Source organism: Dermacentor variabilis, unplaced genomic scaffold (genome assembly GCF_050947875.1).
Source record: "Dermacentor variabilis isolate Ectoservices unplaced genomic scaffold, ASM5094787v1 scaffold_15, whole genome shotgun sequence".
Lineage (NCBI taxonomy): Eukaryota > Metazoa > Arthropoda > Arachnida > Ixodida > Ixodidae > Dermacentor > Dermacentor variabilis.
Window position 1 is genome coordinate 9271820 of NW_027460313.1, and position 27048 is coordinate 9298867.

The window sequence follows — 27048 nt, forward strand, 5'->3', positions numbered from 1 at the left end:
GAAAGTAACATACAGGGAATGTACAACAGTAATATTTCAGTACACTTAAGCACTTCCGGCACACAGCAAGTGTCGTCTGCTTGTGGTACAACGTGCTCCGTCTTTGACGACAGGTCCGCCGTCAGGGTCGGTCTGTCTTTTCGCGAGCGCTATGATTCGACTTTGTTGCGTTGTGGACTGCAAACGTAGCGACTGGCAATATGTCACGCTGCGACATTCTGTCCCTCTGCAAGCCAGTAGACGAGCGGACTGGCTGGAGCGCGTCGGACTTCCACTATCCGATCGGCGCCAGGATTTGCGCGATTGCGGCCGTCACTTTACACCGGAAGATTACTAACGCAATAGCGTTTCGCGAGTCCCGTGTTAGGGTAAGCGCAAGCGTAAGGGGACAGGGCCTGGCCGTGTCCCCTTGCGTGTCGTTTCACGGGACGAGCAGAAGCGCAAATGGGAATGGTCTGCACGGTGCAGCCACCTGGTGGCATAGAGCTCAACCAGACACAGTAGCAGTAACAAAATGTTTTCTTCTTTGCTGCCGGTGTAAATTTTTCGCAGGAGTGTAATCATTCACGCATTGTTTTTGGTAATGTTTAAAATGTTGTACACTTGGTAAGAGCAATATTAGCGATTTCTTTGGCTGGTTAGGCTATACGCCAACGGGTGGCTGGACCGTGGAGACTGGTCAGGCCGCTCACGTACGTCTACGCTAAAGTTCCTTGATCAGCTTGAGTTTATGCCTCCACCGTTCCGTCGAAGCGTTCAGCTAGTGTGTGGTTATTGAAGTACCAGACACATTCGGCGCTGCGACAGAATGCTCGCAACGCACGCTGCTTCGATAGCTCTCGCTTGGGGTCGACGGCCAATTTAAGCGGCCAGCGGAGAGGTTTCGCGCGGGCGGGGGCGGGCTCCAAAACAATCGGAAGTGGACGATGTGACGTCGCATCGTGACGCAGAACCAGTGAAGGCGGAGCTTAGCCCCGATCGCTCGGCGAACGAGTTGAGGGGGAAAAGCATGGCTAGTGAGGAGGATGGCTTGTAATCACTTGTAGCTCCATTAATACGTAATGCTCCACTTAAATTGTGGTGTGAATGTTATACTTAAGCTTTACCTTACGCGTCTACAAAATTTGTCCGAACCGTTTCAGGGGCCCTTTTAGCTTTAGCGGTCAACATCACCACTAATTATCGTCAAAAAAAGCATCCAGGACGGAAAGCTTCTCTTTCATCAATTCCCACAATGCGTGTGATTTGCATAATTTCTTTTATCATTCGCGCTCCTTCCGCCCCTTGTTACGAGACCTCGTGACATTTGCCCGTTGACAGACGAAGCCTGCCGGGCAAGTCAGTCAGTCGTTCGTGGGTTGTAAGGCTTCCGGAGGGCAACGTGCGTGACTTCGGTTTTGCGCGAGTGTCGGCCACTGTGTGTAAGGCGTGCCATGCGATTGTTGCTAAGGCGTTGAAGGAACCCAAGGGCATATGTATTTCGAAGCTTGAGGAAGATGTAATCAATGAAGGATTCATTGGCTGCAGCCTAGGACGTTGATTAGTGAGACAAAACAGGCGCGTTTGACTCGACGGACACGTAGGTGTACATATTTCGAAAGAAAAAAGTGCTGCCAACGGCGCCCAGACGGTTGGTGTCGATAGCCAGACGGATTTCTCAGTTTCACCTCGTGAGCAAAACAAAAAGTTTGCATAGTAGTCAACATTCCTGGCTTCTTCTATCCAGTACATTAATTTTGAACCCTGATGTGCCAGGAATAATCCGTTGGTGGTATACAACGCAGCATTCACGAGGTGGCCCTTCTGCTGCTTTGGTTTGGATTGGGCAAACTTTAATAAAAGTTCTGCAGGAAGCACGTCAGCGCGCAGTGGGCGTCTCCCTCGCAGGTACCGACAGGGAGTACCTGGCCGCCGCTGCGCGAGCCTGCTGGATGACCCATTGCTGGTCTTGTAGGAGCGCGCTTCGTAGGGTCTTCTCCCACTTGTCGGAGGTAGAATCGCGCGAAGCGTTTCTACACTCCCAGAGCACGTGTGCGAGTGTCGCAGTTACCCCGCACGAGGGGCACGCATCGTCGCGGTAGACGTCCGCGTAGATGATGAGTAACGTGGCGGGGTTGGGATAGGTATGTGTTTGTAACAAGCGTAGCGGTAGCGCCTGCCGCCTGTTTAGTTTGGGGTGCGGGGGCGGAAGAGACGTCGTCCCGAGCAAGAGTGTTAAGTGGTTTGTTGTACATTACTGGGGCGTACGTATTCGCCTCCAACTCATCGAGACGCGGTTGCCCGGGGGTGACGGCACGGTCGCTAAGCGCGCGCGCAGCGTCGTGGGCTGTCTCGTTGAGATTGGGCGGGGCGCCCGCGTTCCGACCGAGCTGGGCGGTAAACCAGATGACGGTGTGGTGCTTGAGGGCGCTCGGATCAGCGCCGCGGAGACGCGTAACGCCTGGTCGGAGACGACTCCTCTCGCGAACGCGTTGTTGGCCGGTCTCGAATCGCTGAATATTGTCTTTCGCTGGTCGTCGAGCTTTGCCAGAGCTATGGTCACTTGCTCCGCCACCTCGGGGTTGCGTATGAGTACCGTGGTGGCGTTTAGGTTCCGCTGCTAGGACGAGGCCGCTACCTCGGCGAAGGCTCGGTTGCATCGATAGGCGGCGGCGTCTACGATAGCGACGTCGTCGCTCTCTTGTTTGTGCGTTTGAGGAATGCTGTTGCCCGGGCTAGGCGCCTGCCTCGATTATGTTCTGGATGTACGTTTCGCGGAGTGGGTGCGATTGTGATCAGGTCGCGGAGCTCGCGGGGCGCCGGCGTAAACTCTGGTGGATCCTGGGTTTTCGGTGGGAAGTAGCCGAGCCGCGCAAGATGTGACTGTCCGTCTTGGTCATCGTCAGTCGTATCATATGCGCTCTCTCCTGAGCCTCAGCGATCTCTTCGAGCGTATTGTACACCCCGAGCTCGAGGAGTCGATGCGTCGGCGTGGTGATGGGGAGCCCGAGGGCCCGATTCACTACCTTTCGGATGAGTGTATTGAGCTTGCCACGCTCCGATTGTTTCAACTTGTGCATTGCTGCGACGTTGGTAAAGGGACATAGGACGAACGCGTGTACGAGGCGCAACATATTGTCTTCTTGAGGCCGTGGTGACGGTTGGCCACTCTGCGTACGAGTCGTATTGCGTTGTCCGTCTTTGTCGTAAGTTTGTGGACCGTTTGGATGTTTGATCCGCTCGCCTCGATTATCATTCCCAGTACTCGGATGGAGTCGATCCTGGTGATTGGGCGACTGTCTCTGGTGCGGACGGTGATGTTGCGCTCGGTTGGGGGTTTCCACGCCTTAGGCCTTTTGCCTTGTCGTTGTGGACATTACAACAGCAGCTCCGATTTCGCGGAGGAGCACTTGAGGCCCATGAGGTCGAGGTATAACTCGGAGGTTTCGACTGCCTGCTGCAGACGGGATTCGATGAAGCCGTCTGACCCCTAGGAACACCAGATGGTGATGTCGTCCGCGTATACCGTATGGTTGAGGCCTTGTATCTTCGAGAGGCGTTCGGAGAGCCCGATCATCACCAGGTTGAACAACGTCGGTGAGAGGACGAAGCCCTGCGGGGGGAGGGAGGGTGCCATGCTGTCCGAGCTCGACTTCTTCCGACGTGAGGTCTCCGGCACGGAGCATGGCGTTGCGACGGGTTAGGAAGGAGCGGACGAACTCGTAGAACCGGCGCCAGAACCCCAGTTCTGGGATCGCATTAAGTATTGCCGAGTGCTCGATGTTGTCGAAAGACTTCTTCAGGTCGAGGCCGAGAATGGCGCGGGTGCCCCATGTGGCCCCGGCATCTATATTCTGGTGTTTCAGGAGAAGCATCGTATCCTGCGTCGAGAGCCCGGGTCGGAAGCCAATCATGTGGTGCGTGAAACAGTCTTGGTCTTCGAGATACAGGCCAACTCTTGAGTACGACATGTTCGGCCACCTTACCCACGCACGACGTGAGTGAGATGGGGCGAAGGTTATCGACGCCAGGCGCTTTGCCCGGTTTTGGAATGAGGATCGTCTGGGCGAGTTTCTAGGCTTCAGTTGACTCGCCCAGACACCACACGTCTAAGTTTTGCAGGAGCTCGCTGGTTATGCCATCGGATCCCGGGGCGGAACGGCCGTTCAGTTTGTGGAAAGTCCGGCGTACCTCTTCGACGGAAAATTCGGCGTCGAGGAGGGTGTTGTCGGTACCTGTGAAATCGGGATGTAGGGCCAGCGGGCCTGTGGGTATCCGCAGGTACTCATGCACAACGATCTTGACGACGTCATCCGGCGAAGCGCTGCCTTTGGCCTGGTGAAGGACTTTGGTGAACCAGTGGCGCTGGATCGTGCGGGTGTTGTTGTAGTCGAGCGGGTGTTTGAGGAAGTTCCACGTCTTCCCGTTGCGGACCTGTCCGTCGACCGAGTTACAGACCTCGTCCTATTGCTGTTTGGATAAGGTGCTGCAGGGTTCCGTTATGGGTCTTGTTCAGTTCTGCAATGCATTTGTGGAGCCTACAGTTGAGACGCTGGCTCTTCCATCGTGTCAGTAGAGACTGTTCGGCCTCGAGCTAGTGGGCGAGGTGGCTGTCCATCTTCTGGGTTGGCATATCCGTGCTGAATGTTTTCGTGGCCTTACCGAAGTCGGCCTTGAGCTGAGCTATCTACGTCTCGAGGTTCGGGGCAGTGTCGGGAAGGAGTCGTGAGGCGCGAGTCTTGCGAAAGAGATCTCAGTGGACCCACGTGTACGAATTGCGCTTCCCGACGATAGTGGGTAAGTGCAAGGCCAGTATTACATGGTCGCTGCCAAGATTCTCCGCAAGATTGGACCAGCGGGCATCCGCTGTGTACTTTACAAAGCAGATATCCGGAGTGGTGTCGCTGTGCGTGGACGTGCCGATGCGGTTTGGGAACGCCTTGTCCGTAACTAGTGTGAGATACAGGTCGTTCGCATGCTGCCACAGCGCAATACCCTTGGTGGTGTCCTACACGTAATCCCAGGTGCGATGCGCAGCGTTAAAGTCGCCAGCTATCCGAGTGGGTTTGAGCCTGCAAGACGGATGGTTCTCAGGAATAGGCGTCGGAAACGTTGAATCTTTTGTCTGTGGCTGATGTACACGTTGAGGATGTACACACTTTGTCGGGAAGCGTCGCTTGGGAGAATCTCCGTCATCACGTTGTCCACCTCGGACGTGCCGAGGTCGTGAGCGAGGCAGGTGAGCTTTTTGGAGACCAGCGTGGTGGTACCACCTCCTTTTGCGAGGCCGGGTAACCACTGGTAACCGCTGAAAGTGGCGGTGCGCGTGATAGTTTCTTGCAGGAGGAATACGTGCGGTTCGGTGTCGTGGCTGCGTAGGTATTGCTGCAGGGAGACCTTTCGGCGCAGTGAAACTCCTGCAGTTCCACTGCCAGATACGGAACACTTCATCTGGCCTGGCCATCTTGATGCTTCTGGGGGTCGGCACTCGGTCCAGACGGTTGGAAAGGGGTCGCGTGTGGGGGCGGATTGGGCGTGGGGTGTTGTGGCGAGACCGGCTTACCAGCGGCAATGGCAGAGGCTACGACGTTTTCGAGATAATGTTCGACTGTACCCAACCGATTACCGTGGGCCGTGATAGTGTACTGTACGTAGCCCATATTCTCTCCGAGAAAGCGGAGGCTCTCTTTAATTGCCCCGCGACAGCGCACTTTTAATCTAACTCGGGTTACAGTTCTATCAGGGCGAGAGCGACGGCGCGTTTCATGGGCGCGCTCTCACCGTCGGCGCTACTAGCGCTAACAGGTTGCGGCCGTGATGACGGGGCTCTTTTGGTGTTCCTCTGGCTCTTACGGGAACCTACGTTCGCCGGGGGATGTTCTACGTAATTCGCCAGCATGCGGGTATTTTTCGAAAACGCACTTTAGCAGCCAGCGCCATCTTCGTCGGCCTGCTTTTATGCATGGCACGCCCCGGCACGTGTGTCTCGTGCCTCGTGCTGCAAGCTGCGAGGTTAGAAGACGAAGAGCTGCTTCAGGCCGCAACGTTTCTGAGCTCTGTCATGGAATGTTCGGTTCGACCAGGCGTGTCCAACGAACGGTGCACTCCAGCACCCGCAACTGGCCAAGCCGACCGAGGACCGGGCGCGCCTCTCCAACGCCGGAGCACGTCCTCACCACGGAACGCCGGCGACGAAGAGCCGCGTAAGCTTCGCTCTGCATCGCAGTATTGGATACGCGGATCTTTCCACAACTCGGCGTTTAGCTGCTCCAATTCATGTATCAGCACCTGGGCAATGGGTTCATCTGAACGGGACTGGTTCGGCAATTTAGCTCTTCAAGCGTCGGACGCGCCACGTTGTAGCCGGAGTGCGACCCAGCGCGCCGATATGTCGAGTGAGCCTGCCGTCTACTGCGTGGAGGAATTCGAGCCCAGGCCTCCGCAGGAGCTGGTGTGTGGGATGCCCCTGCCGCCACGTCTTCTGCCCCATCTGCATCCATGGCTGGCTGGCACTTGGCACGACTCCCGGATCCGGAAGCTGGCCCTTGTGTCGCCGAAAGTTGCCGGTGTTGCAAGTGGTACCCGTGGTTCCTCTTGTGACTAACATGATCGCACGCCTCACAGTCCGCTGTCCCAACATAGAGACATGCTGCTCGCCAAAAGTGACCTCGGAATCACGGCACCACCACCTGGAGCGAGCACGGCGGTGCTGTCGTCCTTTTAGTACGACCTCTTCTTGAAATAGTCACTATCTCATTAAAATAATAATCAGCGTGCCCCCTGTTTTCATAGTGTTATCGAATACTTTCTTTTCACTAATTGAGTGATTAAAACCAAGTCGAAAGCGATTTCTAGCGGAACTGCAAACGAGTAGTTGTGGTGTCGTCCTGTGGTACTTTAGTATATTTATTTATTTATTTATTCAAGTTCCGTCAGCAACGTTGAGTAAGGGGGCGATTGAATCAAGTAAAAGTGTAACAGGAGCAACTTTGTATCAAACAATACAATGTGGTTATATAGTGCAAATAAAAAAAGGTTAACATGACACAAGGACACCATAGTTACAAAAAGGATATGGTTTGCAAAGGCGCGATAACGCAAGCATGTAAGATTCACAAGGGGTGGAGACAGCATGTTCAATGGGCAGGCAATAAGCGCACGGCAGCAACTGGTACGGTAAAAAAAGAACAACATGGTGACAATGCACCCCCACGTAATCACAACGAAACATAGTTACAGTATTTAATATGTATAAAATTGATACACTTGGTTGCGGAACGATGCGTGATCGGTTACTGAAACGATTTCGTTGGGAAGACCATTCAATAATGTTATTGCTCTGGGCAGTGTCGATGAAGTGAATGCTTGCCTGTGGCCGTAGATGCGTTTGAAAGAGCGATGGTAGTTTAATCGATTGGACATGAGCTAGGGGGATTCTCGGGGTAGAAGTGAAAGATAAGCGCAGTTTATATACTTGACGGGTGTCTAAGGATTCGAGAGTATTATTAGTTTTTGAGTAATGCTGGGGGGGGGGGGGGAGATGACGGCTGTATTTTTGAGATGAAACGAGCAGCACGGTTTTGTATCGCTTCAATCATGGAAATTAGATATTTTTGATGAGGAGACCAGATTGATGATGCGAACTCGAGCTGAGGACGGACGTATGTTAGGTAGGCAAGTTTACGGACATTGGTTGGGCAGTTTCTTAAATTACGACGTAAGTTACCCAAAGTTCTGGAAGCCCTGGCGCAAATGGTGGTGATGTGCAAGGCCCAGGAAAGATCATGTGTCAGATGCACGCCTAGGTACTTATATGCTGGAAATTGGGATACAGGTATAGTATCTAAGACATATGTAAAGTTAGAATCATTGCATTTGCGACTGAAGGTTATGAGCCTGCATTTGGATAGGTTAAGGGACATAAGCCAGATTTTGCACCAATGGGAAATAATGTTAAGGTCATTTTGCAGAGCGATGTGATCTTCGACATCCGTAATTGTACGATATATGATACAATCACCCGCAAATAAGCGCATGTCTGATGATATGTTAAGTGGTAGATCATTAATATAGATCAAAAATAAAAGGGGCCCTAGAACACTTCCCTGAGGAACACCGGAAGATACATAGCAACGGGGGGAGAAAAAGTTATTAACCACTTCGAACTCTTGATGGAGAAAAAGGCAATTCCGGATCCAAGTTAGTGTAAGCGAGTCTAGTCTAAGGGCTGATAATTTGGATATTAGTCGACCATATGCACTGTAAACAAAAAACACCCAGATGGACGTTTTTTGCTTGTCCTCTAGCGCATTCCCTTTTGTACATCTTTTTGCTCCCATTGAAAGGGCGTACGATAAAACTCCCATGACGCGGGCATTAAATGGGCACACAACGGGGGTACCGTAATACGCCCACTTCACCCCCATTTGACTGGGAGGTACAATGGGAGTTTTGTGAAGGAATTAAAGGCATTTTAGTTTAGGTGCGGCAAGCACGTAGCGAAATGTTTGGTGGCACGGGTCACGCGCTTACGCAGCGCCAGACAGAACACCGCAGGCCGAAATGTCGAACGCCGGCGATCAAGGCGCAAGGGAACTCGGCCGTCCGTGAGCTGCCACCCGAGCAGGCGTCGCACCTGCTCGGAGCGAACGCCGGCGTCCGACACCTTGGCCTGCGGTGTTCCGTCTGCTGCTGCATAGGCGCGGCGTACCGCCACGAAGCATTTCGCTGCGGGCTCGCCACACGTGGTCCAATCGACGGCACAGGGCCACCGCTGAATCGACCAAGTCACGTGCACACGTGGTCCAATGGCGAATGAACCCGTCACCGCACGTCTTCATTTTTTTTTCCTTTCGCTGATCACAGAGCCACTCTTTGGAAAGCTTTTATACAGTCGTCCTAGCTTATCGGCAGTGCCTCCGAGGCCAGCAAACGCCTTCGAGAGCAGTTGCTACTTGCTGAAAGGAAAAATGCACGACACACACACTGACAGTGAAGAAAATTTATTTTACACCAAATGTACGAAATATATGTTCACTTCCGGGCCCAAAAGAAAGCACATTTCTGCCCCAGTAAAACAAATGTCTGGATTTTAAAAAAGAACACTGTACATTGTAAGCATGCCAGTTGCTAGTATTCTACATGTCCTAACACAATGAAATTAGTAAATGAAAGAAATGCTAAGAAATCTTATCTCGTTTCATACTGAACTGCAACTACAGAGCCATGTGTTTGAACTGTTACTTTGTACTGACAATCCACACTTTTGCACAGACTACATATTGAGCTCTCTTGACTAAGAGTAAAACTTCATTTGGCCTAGTTGGTACATAATTCTGAACTTAAAACTTACAGCGCAAACACCTAAGACGGACCGCAAAAGGCAGATACGACACACGCTGGCGCTAACTGACAACTTCTTTATTTCTTCGTCGTCGATGCATATATATGCCTTAGGCCACACAACTGCACAGGCGCACACATTACATTACGGAGATCTCCCAAATTATCCCATTGCAAACGTAGGAAGTCAAATTCAGATGGGTGCAGGGACAAAGCTATGTCACTGATGCAATTATCACATTGCCTTTTTATGTGGTAGGCCTCTAAGGCAAGCCGCGCAAGCTCATTCATGTTTTTGCCAAGAATCGACGTCCCATCAAATCGTGCCTCACAATTTTTGCAAGAGTTTATATGCGCAACAATGTGCACTCCTCTATCTACATATTTTTTTACTTTTTTCGCATGTTCCCTGCGTGGTCCCTTGAACACATAAGGTCATCTATCAACTCAAGAAAGTTGCTTGCAGGCATAGTGTTCCTTTGGCGTTTTCTGCACCGAACAAGCTTTTAAAGCTATGCTCCCGCACCTGCGGAGAGGGCAGAGGAGGATGCCAAATTCGGCATGATGCTTCATACGTGTTGTGCGCGGTCGGCATGGTTTATACCATTCACTCTCATGTGGTAAGACATAGCTTGGCTAGATAGGGCATTGCGTCAATGAGCGACTCAGGGAACATGCGCAACAAGTAAACAAAAATGTAGGTAGAGGAGCACACCTTGGTGCGCATATAAACTCTTGCAACAATTGTGAGGCACAACTTGACAGGACGTAGATTCTTGGCAAAAGCAAGAATGAGCATGCGCGGCTTGCCTTAGAGGCCTACCACAAAAAAGGCAAGGCAATAATTGCACCCAACTGAATTTGACTTCCTACATTTGCGTATGTGATAATTTGGCAGATCTGTGTAATTTAATCTGAGTGCCTGTGCGGTTGTGTGGCCTAGGGTTTATACCGCATTGACGACGAAGAAATAAAGAAGTTGTTAGCACCAGTGTGTGTCGTATCTTCTTTTTGTGGTCCGTCTTAGGTGTTTGTGCTGTAAGATTAAGTTGCTTGACTAAGCCATTCCTAATTAACAGTGGCTTGTATAATGAAGCCGATCAATGGTATTTTGGATGGACTAGCACACAAATATGATAAATGTCAAAGTACTAAATTGAGAAATTGGGACTCATCACACAAACAAGCTACATAATTTAGTGTAGTTATTGGGCTGTATTTCTGAGCAAGCTATTAAAAATTATATTTTAACAACCAGAACCCACCTTCTGATTATGAGACATGCCATAGCGAGTAACACCGGATCAATTTGGACAACCTGGGGTTCTTTAACATGCACCTAAGTCTAAGTACGCGGGTGCTTTTGCATTTCGCTCCCACTGAAATGCGGTTTTGTTTACGACTAGATTTGCGAAAGTTCCAAACAGGATTGCCCCTATATTTTTACAGTGGGCGCTCTTTAAATGGAGCCTCAAGGTGCCAGGGAAATTGGTCCCATTTACCAGGCATTCTATTTACTGAGACATTGCAGAGAGCCAACCAACCATCAGGATGGTGTCCTATTTCAGCGGCAGTTTCGCTTAAGCGATTTTCGTTTATCGAGATTCCACTGTAGTCCATAATAGTGGATGAGTTGTGTTTTGCATGGACACTTTAGCATGGCTACCATGTTTAGTTGAATATTGTGAAAGCAGCAACATTTCACTGTACCCAGTGCAATATATGAAGCCAGCAATATAAAATGTTGCAAATGCAGTCATGAACAAGTACCTTCCCTGATCATATCCAATAGCAGCATCTTTATATGAAATTAGTCATGCTTTCTCACGTTTAAGTGCCTTGTTTTCAGAAATCAAATCGTCCTTATCACATTGGCCTCCAATCGTGTCATACCCAGAGCTGAGGTCATTTGAGATTGCATTTAATTGCCCTTCAAATAGCATATTGGTCTTATTTACAAAGCACATGGCATCACAGTCACCACCTAGATATAAAATTCGAGCTGCAACGCAGTAGCAGACATTCTGAGGTAGAAGCCTAACTATTCTTTTGAATTTGGATGCATACTCAAAACACTGCTATGCAATTGCAGACAGGGCTGATAGTGTAGCAACCAGGACAGATTTAACGGACATAAAGGAGCAAAATTGTGTGAGCTTCGAATTATTATTCTCTCTGACCAACCATGCTGTCCAATTATAAAATGGGAATCAAAATAAAGTAATTGGATAGCAAATCTGCATTTCATTAAGTAAATAAAATACTGTTCATGCTACCTTCCAGGGTGCACACTACATTCCCTTTCTTTGAATGTGAATTCGTTACCTTGCCGTGGGTTGCCAAATGTATAGGTGTATTGTTGGTCCAGGGTGGTGGAATGGATATAGGTCTCAGGCTAGAGGAAATATTTCGAGAAGGAGGCTTGCCAGGTTGAACAACGAATGTCTCAGGCTGGAGCCATTTGGTTCTCTTGCAAAGATGTTGGCTCCAGCTTGAGACTTCCTTTGTTGGACAACTGTTGATGACTAATTTCACCATCTTTTCATTTACCCTCGTCTTATTCAACCAATTGCTCCACGCAGGAGCTGCACTTTCTTTAAAAAATAAAGATATTAATGAGCTCAAAGGCTTTGTGCATGGCTGCATCCCCAAGTGCAAAAATTTGTTTTCAATGAATGACAGAGTTGGTACCTTTCTTGAGAATTCAATAGGAAGAACCAAAAATTAAGCTAACAGACTGGCTATGACGACAAGTAAACATGAATTGATGTGGAGTGCCATTTCTTCATTTTGCACCAGGCTTGGGGCCAGCCAGACTTCTTCCTAAAATTGAGAAAATTTTTCTAATGAAATACATATTAACAGTATTCTCTTCATAATCTGAAAATTTAAAAACATGGTTATTTGGTTATTTATATTTAGTTGGGAACAGTGCGAAGGACACTGACGAAGTAAGGGCTTATACAGTAATGCCACATAGTGCTGGCTGAGAACAGATTCAATTTTAGAACAGACAAACAGTTAAGTACTTTGGAATGCTTCCTAAAAGCCATAAAAAACCAAAGCAGGAAGCAGTTGTACAAAATAATGTATGTGCATGAAAAATGCATCTGATCATCGGTTCGCAGACATGTACGCCATTTACTTGTCAGTTAACAAAACATGTGTTACACTGAAACCTTTCTCCTACAATTTGGCAATTCTGTGGGCTTTGATTATTGGTCGGGTCAGTTGGTTGCTGTTGTTACTGCTACTACTGTACGGTGAAGTTTAATGTAGATGGGCAAGTGCTACTGACAACTATGAACATTGGCAAATTTTGCTGCACCAGGATAATGCACGCATTGTCCTGCTGCAGCGAAACTTTCCAGTAAACATTCACAGTTGTCTGTAGCACTTTCCCATCTGTCTTGCCTCACACTGTTCCATCTATAGCGCTTCACCATACTGCAATATGCACCACCAACTGACACAAAATTCTACCCTTCTGAAGTTCTTACTGCTACTTCGCACTCGTCACATTCAGGCCGCCAGGCGTACTGAGCCCAATGTAGTATAACTGCATAGACTGGCAGCTCCTGTCATGGACTTATTCTGGTGTAATGGCACCACAGAAGCAAACGAAGACAAAGACATGCAGGACACAAGCGCCTAACCTCAACTCTCGCTTTAATAAGAAAACGGACATCATATACAACACATAGTGACAGGAAGTGATGTCATTAATTCAAAAACAAATTCTGTGTGCAATGTAACTGCGAATGACTGATGCATTTGTCCTTTTCGTGCTAATCTGCCAAAGCTTAATTATCTTATGTACATCTGCTCATAATTTCTGGCTACGAGTTTTGAAGAACACAGGAACGAACCAATCTATTTTTCAGTGCATCACTATGTGCGAATGAGAGTTATTCCACACAAACTTCATTAGCAGCAATCTCAAATTAATACAATGTGTGTCCATGCAATGCAAGCATGACTGGATGGGAATGGCTGACTGTACATAACCTCCGTTGCAGAGGGCACCGCCTGCGAATTGTGCTGCACGCAACAAATTAATTTGTTTTCCTGGCTTGTCTTTTTTTCTCATCAGAGCAAATCTCGTTTCACATGTTTCATACACAAAAAAATGTTTGACCGTAGAGACCAGCTACACAATTACCCATGAAAATCACAAATGCATACGAAACAACTGCAACCACTGTTTTACTTCATCTCATTCATTATATTCCATATTCATGCCTAATTTAGTTGCACAAATCATTGTTTTCTCAGGCCCTTGTTAGGAGAGTTTTGTGCTGCAATAAAAGGCAGAAGCCAAAAAAAGGAAAAGGTTGGTTGTGGCTTGAAGCACAATATGCATCTAGTGAGCTAGGCCACAAATGTTGTGGTCTGCTGCCATCATAAGGCCGTACCTACATTGGACAGATGGGATGCTCTATTAATGCGAAATCAGGGAAATTAAGGGACTATGAGTCATCCGTGTAAAACAATCTTCCCTCACACAATGTTAAATACTGCAAAGAATGTGACTGTGGTCCTGTGTTCCACAAAACTTGCGTTGTAGCCAGGTATTACGACCTGACAACATGGAAGGCAATTGTGGCTTGCAACATTTAAAAAGAATGACGAATGTATCAGTGATCCATTAGTTGCACTGCATAAAGAATTTCTTTTAACAGATATCATCACATCATGTCTCCACCTGTTATTAAATATTGCCTGTTTCCTTATTTTAAAGCTTGAAGTGAGATCCGGTGCTTGTGTCATGTGCGTACATATCTTTCTTTGTTTACTTTTTGTGGTGTCATTACACCAGAAATTGTATAACCAAATGGCCACACACTGCTTTTGTCACGTTACAGTGGTGCTCGCAAAGCCTTGCCAATATCAACCTATTTGGTCAAAACATGCTTTTGTACATATGCTTTTCCAAAAAGAAAAGCTGCCAAGAAGGTAACAAGAATCAAGAGCATTAAGTTAAATCCACTGCAATGCTTTACTTTTTTGCCTTTATTCCTTACACCTAAGTGCATAAGCCAGAGTGTGAATGTTACAGAAATGCACCAAATAAGTTGCTGAAATTATGCAAAAATGTTAACGCAACTAAGCATAGATTTATGTGCAATAATAGACACCAGTCTCAGTTTCTTTCCTTCTGACACAAACATAGTATATTATTCCTTTGGCATGAAGAAAAGCATATGTAGACCAGACAAGCTTATATTTGAATGAGAGCCTTCACGATTAAGCACCACTATAATGTGACCATAAGGGTACATACACTGTAAACAGTGCAGATGACAGCCCAAATTTCACAAGAGCAACATGTTAGGGAAAGCAGCAACCATTAACCTAGAAACTAATCAAATCCCACAAAATAACAAGAAAAAAAAAACAAGATTAATGTGTCAGCGCAGCACCTGTTCTCTGAAGTTACAGGAAAGTGGTATATTTGTATGTGACCACCCCCGGCCTCTTTATGTGCTTTCTTGCCTTTGACAAGGCGTTACTGGATATTTATTTGCTTGTCTGTTGCAAAAACACATCAATTATTAGTCAGTGCAGAGCGCACCATGCCATTTATCTATGTGGACTCACTTTGTGTCCTTAGCACTGCTCTCACCTGTTCAGAACTAAGGATTGCAAAAAGAATTGTTCTACTTAAATCTACATGCCTTAATATGTGGGTTCTGCAGTTGAAATAGGGTAATTATAAGTAAAATGCATGACATGTTCTGATGAACTTTGTTTTCATAATCTAATTGTTTATTTGGGCACATAACCAGTCAGATCATTCGTACTAAAACAAGAAAACAAATTCAACACACTGGTTTATACTGATTGGTGCTCTATTGACTTTAGTACACAGATTGAACAAACGACAGGCAGTGATAAATACCAACAACCACTAACTTCCACACGGCATTATTGGTCACATGTGCACGATATAGCTACAAAAACCCAAACGAAAGTAGACAAATAAAAAAGTATATTTTAACAGAAAAAGAACAAGACAAAAAAAAAAACCTCTTTTGGTAGCTAAGTCACAATCAAGGTGTAAATGACAGCTATAGTTTGGCAAGCACACATGTAGTTACTTTGCTCAGTCCCTCGATATCACAATTTCTTGTTTGACAGCAACACCAACGGGACATCTACGCATATCTTTATTGCACATGTCATTTTTGCTCGCTCCAAAATCCTTTCATGGTTATTCATTTAGTACCTGCTTCGCCTGTACTGGCATTGCAGGGGGGGGGGGGGTATACATTCTGTGTAATGTAACTTACATTCAAATCAAGCACACAAAACAGGGAGGGAATTATCTTTGAAAACTATGCAAACACTTGCAGGTTGAAAAACCTTGCAGCCCTTTGGTCCAAGGAAAAAACAATGTGAGGCATCACCTAAAAGTAAAAGGAAATTAATAAACCTTTTTAGTGTAATCTCTTTCTTGTGAGGTATGATGATAGCCTGATATGAATTTCTCTATCTCTACATGTTTGGAACAGTATATGCTTGAAATCCGGACAGGCCGCCATTGGAATCTGAACCTGGCAACGTTTAACGTTAGAACGCTATCTAGCGAGGCGAGTCTAGCAGTGTTATTGGAGGAATTAGAGGGTAGTAAATGGGATATAATAGGGCTCAGTGAGGTTAGGAGGACAAAAGAAGCATATACAGTGCTAAAAAGCGGGCATGTACTGTGTTACCGGGGCTGCTAGACGAGAACTAGGAGTCGGATTCCTGATTAATAAGGAAATAGCTGGTAACATACAGGAATTCTATAGCATTAACGAGAGGGTGGCAGGTCTTGTTGTGAAGCTTAATAAGAGGTACAAATTGAAGGTGGTACAAGTCTACGCCCCTACATGCAGTCATGATGACCAGGAAGTCGAAAGCTTTTATGAAGACGTGGAATCGGCGATGGGTAAAGTCAAAACAAAATACACTATACTGATGGGCGACTTCAATGCCAGGGTAGGCAAGAAGCAGGCTGGAGACAAGTCAGTGGGGGAATATGGCATAGGCTCTAGGAATAGCAGAGGAGAATTATTAGTAGAGTTTGCAGAACAGAATAATATGCGGATAATGAACACCTTTTTCTGCAAGCGGGTTAGTCGAAAGTGGACGTGGAGGAGCCCGAATGGTGAGACTAGAAATGAAATCGACTTCATACTCTGCGCGAACCCTGGCATCATACAAGATGTAGACGTGCTCGGCAAGGTACGCTGCAGTGACCATAGAATGGTAAGAACTCGAATTAGCCTAGACTTGAGGAGGGAACGGAAGAAATTGGTACACAAGAAGCCAATCAATGAGTTAGCGGTAAGAGGGAAACTAGAGGAATTCCGGATCAAGCTACAGAACAGGTACTCGGCTTAACTCAGGAAGAGGACCTTAGTGTTGCAGCAATGAACAACAATCTCATGGGCATCATTAAGGAGTGCGCCATAGAAGTCGGTGGTAACGCCGTTATACAGGAAACCAGTAAGCTATCGCAGGAGACGAAAGATCTGATCAAGAAACGCCAATGTATGAAAGCCTCTAACCCTACAGCTAGAATAGAACTGGCAGACCTTTCTAAGTTAATCAACAAGCGTAAGACAGCGGACATCAGAAACTATAATATGGATAGAATTGAACAGGCTCTTAGGAACGGAGGAAGCCTAAAAACAGTGAAGAAGAAACTAGGAATAGGCAAGAATCAGACGTGTGCGTTAAGAGACAAAGCCGGCAATATCGTTACTAATATGGATGAGATAGGTCAAGTGGCTGGGGAGTTCTATAGAGATTTATACAGTACCAGTGGCACCCACGACGATAGTGGAAGAGAGAATAGCCTAGAGGAATGCGAAATCCCACAGGCAACGCCAGAAGAAGTAAAGAAAGCCTTAGGAGCTATGCAAAGGGGGAAGGCAGCTGGGCATGATCAGGTAACAGCAGATTTGTTGAAGGATGGTGGTCAGATTGTTCTAGAGAAACTGGCCACCCTGTATACGCAATGCCTCATAACCTCGAGCGTACCGGAATGTTGGAAGAACGCTAACATAATCCTAATCCACAAGAAAGGGGACGCCAAAGACTTGAAAAATTATAGACCAATCAGCTTACTGTCCGTTGCCTACAAAGTATTTACTAAGGTAATCGCAAATAGAATCAGGAACACCTTAGACTTCTGTCAACCAAAGGACCAGGCAGGATTCCGTAAAGGCTACTCAACAATAGACCATATTCACACTGTCAATCAAGTGATAGAGAAATGTGCAGAATATAACCAACCCTTATATATAGCTTTCATTGATTACGAGAAAGCGTTTGATTGAGTCGAAACCTCAGCAGTCATGGAGGCATTACGGAATCAGGGTGTAGATGAGCCATATGTAAAAATACTGGAAGATATCTATAGCGGCTCTACAGCCACCGTAGTCCTCCACAAAGAAAGTAACAAAATCCCTATAAAGAAAGGCATCAGACAGGGAGATACGATATCTCCAATGCTATTCACAGCATGTTTATAGGAGGTATTCAGGGGCCTGGAGTGGGAAGAATTGGGGATAAAAGTTGATGGAGAATACCTTAGCAACTTGCGATTCGCTGATGATATTGCCTTGCTTAGTAACTCAGGAGACCAATTGCAATGCATGCTCACTGACCTGGAGAGGCAAAGCAGAAGGGTGGGTCTGAAAATTAATTTGCAGAAAACTAAAGTATTGTTTAACAGTCTCGGAAGAGAACAGCAGTTTACGATAGGTAGCGAAGCACTGGAAGTGGTAAGGGAATACATCTACTTAGGGCAGGTAGTGACCACGGATCCGGATCATGAGACTGAAATAACCAGAAGAATAAGAATGGGCTGGGGTGCGTTTGGCAGGCATTCTCAAATCATAAACAGCAGGTTGCCACTATCCCTCAAAAGGAAAGTGTATAACAGCTGTGTGTTACCAGTACTCACATATGGGGCAGAAACCTGGAGGCTTACGAAAAGGGTTCTGCTGAAATTGAGGACGACGCAACGAGCTATGGAAAGAAGAATGATGGGTGTAACGTTAAGGGATAAGAAAAGAGCAGATTGGGTGAGGCAACAAACGCGGGTAAACGACATCTTAGTTGAAATCAAGAAAAAGAAATGGGCATGGGCAGGACATGTAATGAGGAGGGAAGATAACCGATGGTCATTAAGGGTTACGGACTGGATTCCAAGGGAAGGGAAGCGTAGCAGGGGGCGGCAGAAAGTTAGGTGGGCGGATGAAATTAAGACGTTTGCAGGGACAACATGGCCACAATTAGTACATGACCGGGGTAGTTGGAGAAGTATGGGAGAGGCCTTTGCCCTGCAGTGGGCGTAACTAGGCTGATGATGATGATGATGCTTGAAATAATTTTAACTGAAGAGATTTCCTAGTCTTTTAAATCCTGCCATTGCAGCTTACCCTTACTCTCAGTAATACAAAGCCTTTTAGTATGACTTCTTATTACAGATCTAAGTGCCATATTTTGAACATATTCAAGCAGACCAGCTAACTCAATATTATGGGGATTCTAGCAAACACGTACTTATTTGATTAGTGAATGCACATAAGCAAAATACAGCTGTTCTTTGAGGTTTTCGGGTAGCCAACAAAATGTGTATGGATGGACACACGACAGCTACTACACCAAAATTAAGTTTATTCCTACATGGGCGGGCGAGGCGGAGTGTGAGCAGACAATGGTCGGCTTTTTCTGGAGTCATGTACAAAGGAACCCCAACATAACGAATCCACTAAAAGCAGCAATTTGGTTTGTTGTACTCAGATTCCACCGTTTAGTCAAATAAGTACATTTGCAAATGGATTGTTTTCCCACGGAAAGGGCCGCAGTCAGAAAACACAAATCTGAATGAGAAAAAGTTTTGAATTTGAGAGTCAGCGACCAAAAATACGGTTTCACGGTGTGTTAACGATACCTTCACATAGGTAGCATGAAGCAAACCCAGCCTTGCTTTCGCATCCACCCTGTCCTCTTTGATACTGCCACACGCAGTGGAACGACACTATCATGAAAAGTGCTGGCAGTGGAGGCGAATACTTTGTCTGTCTCAAACTTCAATACATTTCTGAAACTACAGATTATGCAACCCCGTGTACTAAACACGTGGGAAGACGGTGCACATAATACCACGCCATATCAGCACGTCTAGTCTTTCCACACGCAGCAGATCACCTCTAGAACAGGCTGTGAAGGCTGCAGATGTGCTCAGCTGCGCTCACAACCATGGCGCTAGAAAAGAAGATGCACGGACTGGGCCCTTCTGAGGGCCCCCTTAAAACTCAGTTTGTCATTTTTTGTTTCTGTAATAGGCTAGTGATAAAAGTGAATTTGCTTCATGCGTATGAAGAAATTTTGTACACATGGTAGAAAAATTATGAAAGAACATTTTATTACTTTTCACCCCTCTCAGTTGGAATATCGTACAAATGCATAAGCAGCCATTTTTGCCTTGTTTCATCTAAGATGTTTTTTTCATGCTGAAAGAAAGGCATGTGTTTAAAAAATAAGCTTGGTTGCAACATGTAAAGGAATTGTGTAATGTCACAAGGGTTCCTGAAATCAAAATATATGTGATTTCCTTGCAACTGGAGCACTCAAAAGGGAAACGACCTTTTAAACAGACTAAAACAAAGCCACAGCACATGCACCCATACTAAGCCAGGGACTGTATCAAGCTGATATGAGAAGACTTTCAAGAAAGAATCTTTCCCGGTTTGGTAAAATTCTTAAAAGAATGGGTAATACCTGGCCCCACGCCTTAAATCTAGAAGGAATAAAGTTCTTAAGCTACTCTGTGTTCTTTCTTGAACCCAACAAATGTGCCTAGAAAAATGGGTCGTCTACATCTTGTCGCATCTGTGGCAAGGTGTGAACAAAAAACTCGCTTTAGCTGGCTGCAGTGCTCCCTGCGATGAATATTCAGGCAGAAAATTGTTACCCCAGTGTGACTGTGCACCCAAGAAAACCAAATGTGGTAGACTACATCAATGCACATGGAAAAATCTTTACTCCATGCTTGCTGGCACCCTGTGTCTGTATTGGCCTCTAGGAGAATTGTGGTCCCCACGTGATGGAATATTTCCGTGGCATAGAAAACATTGTGTGATACCAGCTATCAAGTGTTAATCAGCAGTTTAATCATGGCAGCAGTTTAATCACAGTCACTTCCAAGTGTTTACATGTTTTAAGCATTGCTTGGGGGCATCTTGGCTACAAAACAACCTAGACCTTACGTCCCAGTCTGGTGTGTAGCATAACAAGGCTTTTATTGGAGCAACTTGATGCTCTTGTATTGGTTATTCAGTTGGCATGATCTTTCACAAAAGAGCTATAGGCAATTTTGCTGCAATAACAGAACTGTTTTTATAGCATTCGTTGTGGGGAGCGCGGCTTGCCCCTTTTGCCGGAGTTCTTGCTGAACGACGATTTATTATCGGTCTGTTATACGTGGAACTTGAACAGCTTATATTTTTGTCTCCTCAATCCACACTTCTGCTGCACTTTTGCCAGCATCTCTACACTGGGTGTTTTGACTGAGGTCATACCAAGTGAGCATGCTACAAGCCTTGTGTGCATCGTTTTCATGACTCTTTCGATGACCAAATTTAATTTTCAGTGACTTTATCAACTAAGTATCTAGCGGCAGCTTGAACATGGGTACTCATGAGAACTAGCACCAGGCTTGGTCCAAAACGTCCAGCACTGCAGCACTGAGTAGTGAACCATGCTGTAAGAGTTGGCAACTAAATTGCCGCCTTGTGATTGAAACTTTTCATCCTTACAATCAAGGCTTCAACTGCCCAGCCAGCGAGCTGCAGCAAAAGGTGTGAACTATAGTCATCTGATGTCACATTCTATGTCATAGCGATAGCAGGTGATCCCTCTAGTGGTGTCCCTCAAGGCCAACAGGCATCCCTTTCTGTGCATGTGCTTGTGTAGGACTGGGGAGATGGTGCTAGTTTGTTCTTCAGCATTAACACTGTTCACGCTGTATCAGGAACACATTTTCTTACTCAGTGCAATAGCCCTTGAACCTACATAATTGCCAATGAGAGTCCTTTGTCCACCAACCTTTCCTTTGCCATGTCATTTGCTTCTGCCTTGATGTCACAGCAACTTCAGCTATATGAAGCAATGATGGTGTTTGAGTACCAACACAGCCTTGCAGTTTTCCAACCTGAACATTGCTTCATTAAAAGCTGACATAATTTGGTCTCAGCAGACAGATCAGAGTTAAAAAGAAGCCTCTAACTTCTTTCAAAGTCATTCTAACCTTGTCAATAATCCCGTGCCTTTTGATGTGTTATTCAGCATTGTCCAAAGCAAGTTGGCTCTTAAAAATCAAAATAACAACTTTGTGAGGCCACCTACTAGGCTACAACTGTCTCTTCAGCCAGCCTGAAGTGTCTTGCAGCCATCAAAGCTGGAGTGCAAAAAAAAAAAAAGAAAAAAACGACAAAGAAAAGTGTGGCAGACAAAATGCTCATGGAAATCCATATGTTTATGGACTGTTACACTGACTGAAAAAGATGGCGGCTTCCCAATACAGTCTTGATGCACGTAGCTGTTTCAGTCACGAACAAACAGCCAGTTGCGCAGTCCTGCACAAGCACAGTGTACAGATGCTTATGGATCAAAATTTGTTGTGTGTGCATGTGGTGCAATGTACCACATATCATTTTCCTGAGGCTGCAGTACACTGGGAAGACTGGTTGCAACTTCAATAGTAGGCCCTTAGAGTATTGCAGCCCTTTGTTCATATTTTGCTGCAGATTGTATCAAATGCGAATGCAAACTGTTTTGCAGGACACGTCAGTTCAGTTCAAGCAATTAGACAGAGTAACCCAAGAAATAGTTTAAGCCTCCAAAACGTCTTAATACAGTCCCTAGTTTAGTACAGGTTTTCGCCTGATGTTTTGGCTTCTTCTACAGTATAGTGCTGTTTCTTGCTAGGTACTGGTGGTGTGATGTGCACACTCTCTTGTGTTGCTATAATTACAACTTGTAAAAAAGATTTTCCTTCCTAACAAACATTTGAATACAGTGCCTGTGAGCTCATCTTTTAACCTGTTTTTCATTTGATCTGTGCATTTACATCGAACGTAAACTAGAAAATATCAGTACTGAGAATCACAAAAGAACACACCTGTGTAACGATTCTGCAGAGATCATTGGAGTGGTCCAGCCACAGGATGCAACGCAGGTAGAAAGGCCTCCTGAGTTAAAGCAAAATAACAATCGTTGTAAGATGCGAATAAAAAATTTTATTCTGTGAGGCTTTCGGCATGTATACTAATTACCACATTTGTATGTAAAATAGTTTTGCATAATAGCTGAGCAAGTTTAACGTCTCACCCTGTGACTGTCAGCTAGTGCTACTCATGGCAATGGTGGCAAATATGGCACATCCTTTCAAATGGAACTTTTGTGGGTTACATGAATTTAAAAGAACTTAGGTTTACATAATACATAACACCTGTGGTTAGAAGGATGTCTTGCATGCAGCACCAATGCCACAAGTGGCACTGCCTAACACTTCCAGGGCCAGACTTAGTATATAAACAATACAAATGTGCAACAAAGTGAACAGGTGGATAGATGCTGCTATAACTGAAAGATTGCATGCATCATGTAGATGTGAATGCAGCTCCCATCAGGAGCGAGTTGCCCTTTAGTGCACTTCACTTCTCTTCCTCTTTTGTCTTCATTGCATGTTGGTGCCATATGGTAATAATGAACAAAAATTAAGCACTTCAGTTCCAATTCTTGTTTTACTACATGATGTAAAGTCATCTAAGTGCGCTTAATACTCTTAAGGATGTAATTTAACCATTTTGTCTTAAGAATATTTTTCCCTTGGCTTCACTACACCTTAATGTAGTGCAAATTCTAGACAATGCTTACAAAAAAACCTACTCCACACAATAACACCACCAATTAAGAGTACACAGTCTATGGCTTTGAGATGTGTACATACATACTTTATACATGGTTACAATGAAAATATAAGTGACTGTTCTAATACGCACACTTAGCATACTGCATAACAGTCACCTGGTTCCAAAATGGCTTTTTGTTATCACACATAGGACGGCCACAACTATAAATTTAATTCTGCACCTGCATACCTCTACTGTGAAGTCTTGTTTCAGTTTCTTATTTTATTGTCACGTAGTAATTTACACTATACACTTGTCCTGAAATACATCACGTTGGGCTCCTTCAGAATTTTTTTTCTTACTGGAAACACACATGCCTATACAGGGCAAACACTCAAATACATGCAAGACTGCCACAGGAATGGCCACACGAGGTCGACTGTTTGTACAGCGCAAAAGACGAGGACTGAAGGAAGAACACAACACAGGCGCTGTCACACACAAAGACACTCAAGGCACTTTGCGAGATTCTCAGGCTTCTTTCATGCTCTAAAAACACATTATGTAGCACATATTGAGCCACAGATAGCTGTACTGGGAAATTTTCATGTTGCTCTACAATTTTATAATTGAGACTTTTTATCTAATTACATTTGAGAAGTTGATTAATTGATTAAGACTAATTAGGTAATTAGGCAAAATGCAGAAAATCCAAGTATTTCCAAGAGACAGGAAACAACATTACCTAGGTTCTGTGCTGCTAGGTGGCATTCATATTTTTAATGTTTGCTAAAGTTAAGTGGGATAACCTGCATACCTCCTATGGAACAGGTGTCACACCAATCACTCTAAGTAATGCCGCTAAACTAGCCATTGCGCTCAAAACATACAGGGTAAAAAAGCAAACTCTAGGTAAGAGCATACCAAGGCCTCTATTGCTGAAAAGGGAAACTGATGGGAGGCGTCCGATCTCCGGCCATGAAGCTGCTTTATCCTCACAGCTGGCAATGAAACGACCGCAGCCGCAGTCCTGAAATAAAAATGAAAAAGTTGACACTACAATGATCACACAGAACACGAAAAAGCTGGTCACAACCTTATCTTGGAGAACATCTGCTGCTATATTAGGTTTTGTATATTCATCAGCTTATTGTTAAACTAAGCTTGCCAATATCTTATATTTTAATGGCTTTGCTCTTTACAAACCAATACCTTTGCCCAACTCATGCACTTATGCACTACTTAAGCTATGAGATGTTTGCTGATCTCTTACAGTGAATGGCTACTAAGACAAATTATTTCACACAAGAGGATGCATAACTTATGAGTGTTACTGACATTGAATACCAAGGTAGTACCTTTTTTTATAGACAATGGCGGACTTCAAGCACATTTTTCTCACAGATACAGGTTGATCGGTCTGCCCTTTTTTTTTTTTCACCAGCAACAGAAATTTTGTTATTAATACTCGTGCAATATAGGATGATGCTGTGATGTGTGATATGATCGTGAGTTGAAATGCGCAACTTTTTTGTGTGAATTTGGCACCTAGAATTCAAAACTAAATATCTGTACCCAATACGCAATGGCACAGCAGCAAAGTAATTAAACATTAAACAAGTCCAGGTATCCAGTGCACAGCGCCAGCTGTTGAATAACAACATTGCACAAGCATCGACTATATAGATGTAGCGTAGTATGTGCACCGCAGGCGTAGTGGCGGCCTCAGCAAAGAACACAGCCATGGAGCGACGCACCCGTATGACCTATCGCCGGCAATGCTATCGCGTAAATTGATATATCTCGTCAAGGCACGGGCACCGTTTTCTGCCCGCCGAGGTGCCGGCGCCACTGGTACTCACCTGCTCCGGCCGCCGAGGTTCAAGTGACGGCGTATCCAGTAATCTGAACCCAAGCAGGACACCTGTTACCGCCAAGCAGTACGCTAACAATAAAGAGGTTCTTATACTCGACCGGCAGCTCATGCGGCGTTGACCCGTAGTGCCGTTAAAAGCTCACCACACGCTTTTAATACCACAAACGCGCCGCCGACATTTCACGCCCGTAGATCAAGGTCGACGGGCGCAGGCTCTACATGCTACGAGCCACAAGCGCGCACTGCCTGCACAATCAGCGACGTGGGCGCGAAGAGACACAGACGATAGCAAGGAGCGTACTGGCAAATCTGCACAATGCGCGCTAAGTGGGCGACCTACTGCACACAAGCTCACGAGCTAGGGGATTGGCGCCACGTACATACGCGCCAGCTAACAGATACCGCGCACAAAGAAGCGCCGCCGGTTCTCGCTCAAATGATCGCTGTACGAACACTCACACACGCGCACCGCAGTAAACCCTTAACGAGCCGCCGCATTTTCAGGCCGCGGTTAGGCGGCGAAGCTTAGCTCACCTCGCACTGCACGTAACTATTATGGTAGTGGCTTGCGCTTCGGGGATCATGGCGAATGCTCACTACACCCAATTGAAGACGCGGCAAAGTCCCTCATTATATAAAATCCTAATTTTTAAGTACACTCGCTTGACTCTGAGTACTCAAGTCGCCTCGATTACGACAAAGCTCGAAGAAACACAGTGATCGTGCAAAATGGTTTTGGACGGCCAACTGTCGCGCCATTTTGTACCGAGACCTTCAATAAGTCATATCAGCGCGTCTCCTCATTTAGAACACATGCACACTCATAGAACATGTAATAATCGTTCAAAGTCACTTACCGTGGAGTCTTGGGGGTTCAAAGCAGTGAGAAACATCAACCACGGTAGAAGAATGTGCCGTCGCGGGCAAATGGTTGCTCGATCGCAGGTTTCAACGCGCGCGCGCGCGCTCCGAAGGCTGGTGTTCCTCCGCGCGTAGTTCCGACTTCGGCGTCCTCTGCAGCACCAAGGCGCGGCTACTCCGACCAGAAAAACAGCGCCGACACACATTGCGCGGGATATTTCGAATCTGACTGCAGAAATAATCCTACTGAAATTGTCGCTGCGGCTGACTGCCTTGTTGGTCATGGCTGAGTTATTCTTTTCTCTGTTTGGCTCGTCTCAGATATGGGTGTATTTCAACACTCCCAATTTCCCCTAAGCCACCGTTATTCCTTGAAAACCCCCATTTTACAACCGCAATGCCCCTTCAAATGGGGTCGGGGGTACAATTATGGTTCTAGCTTATTTTACTTCTTCTCGTGGGAGTACTCATTTTAAGCTAGGGGAGAAAAATGGCATATCAACTGTTAAAACGCCCATATGGGCTCATTTGTGTTTACATGAGCTACGCGATCAAAGGATTTAGAAAAATCAAGGAACATGCCATGAGTTTGTTTATTTTCATCCATGCTGAAGTGTAAGTCAGTGGTAAATTCCAATAATTGCGTGTCGGAACATAAATTTTTTCTGAAATCGCGTTGATTAGAGAAGAAGGATGCAGTTATCTGGATGCAGTTAAATCTCGACCTAACGAAACCAGATGTTACGAAGCTCCCAATCTAACCAAGAAGTTTCAATTCCTCGGAAGGTACACATATGATTCAATATTGTCATCAACCCAAATTAACGAAAATAACTTGGCCGAACTCTATTTAACGAACTTTTTCCTGAAATAAAAGGGTAAAAAAAGCGGTGATTCCATTCTAATTTTGATACAGACAGGTTTTTCTTCGACCGTGCGCTCTAAAGCTAACGCGTTAAAATATCTAGGTGCTCTATTCGCGGCCCTAGCTTTATTTTGACGGGGGTGCGCGCCGCACCCATGCAAGGAACTGCGGACTAAACACCGCCTTGGTAGGGGTGGCGGTGGTTGTTT

General features: G+C 45.8%; 1 protein-coding gene across 2 annotated transcripts; it reads right to left on the reverse strand.

Annotated features, from left to right (window-relative positions):
* Positions 1-10287: 10287 nt before the first annotated feature.
* LOC142567966 (uncharacterized) lies at positions 10288-26265 on the reverse strand. 2 transcript variants are annotated; one of them, XR_012825329.1, is made up of 4 exons: positions 25971-26265; positions 24162-24267; positions 22505-22574; positions 10288-12144 (listed from the first exon to the last, which is right to left on the reverse strand). XR_012825329.1 is itself a non-coding variant. In XM_075678066.1 (4 exons), exons 1-4 carry the CDS (start codon positions 25220-25222, stop codon positions 12063-12065), a joined length of 381 nt encoding a protein of 126 aa, XP_075534181.1. In that variant the 5' UTR covers positions 25223-25284; the 3' UTR covers positions 10288-12062. The 2 variants fall into 2 exon arrangements, 1 of the variants encoding a protein (XP_075534181.1); XM_075678066.1 differs by lacking the exon at positions 25971-26265 and adding an exon at positions 25100-25284.
* Between the last annotated feature and the right edge of the window lie 783 nt (positions 26266-27048).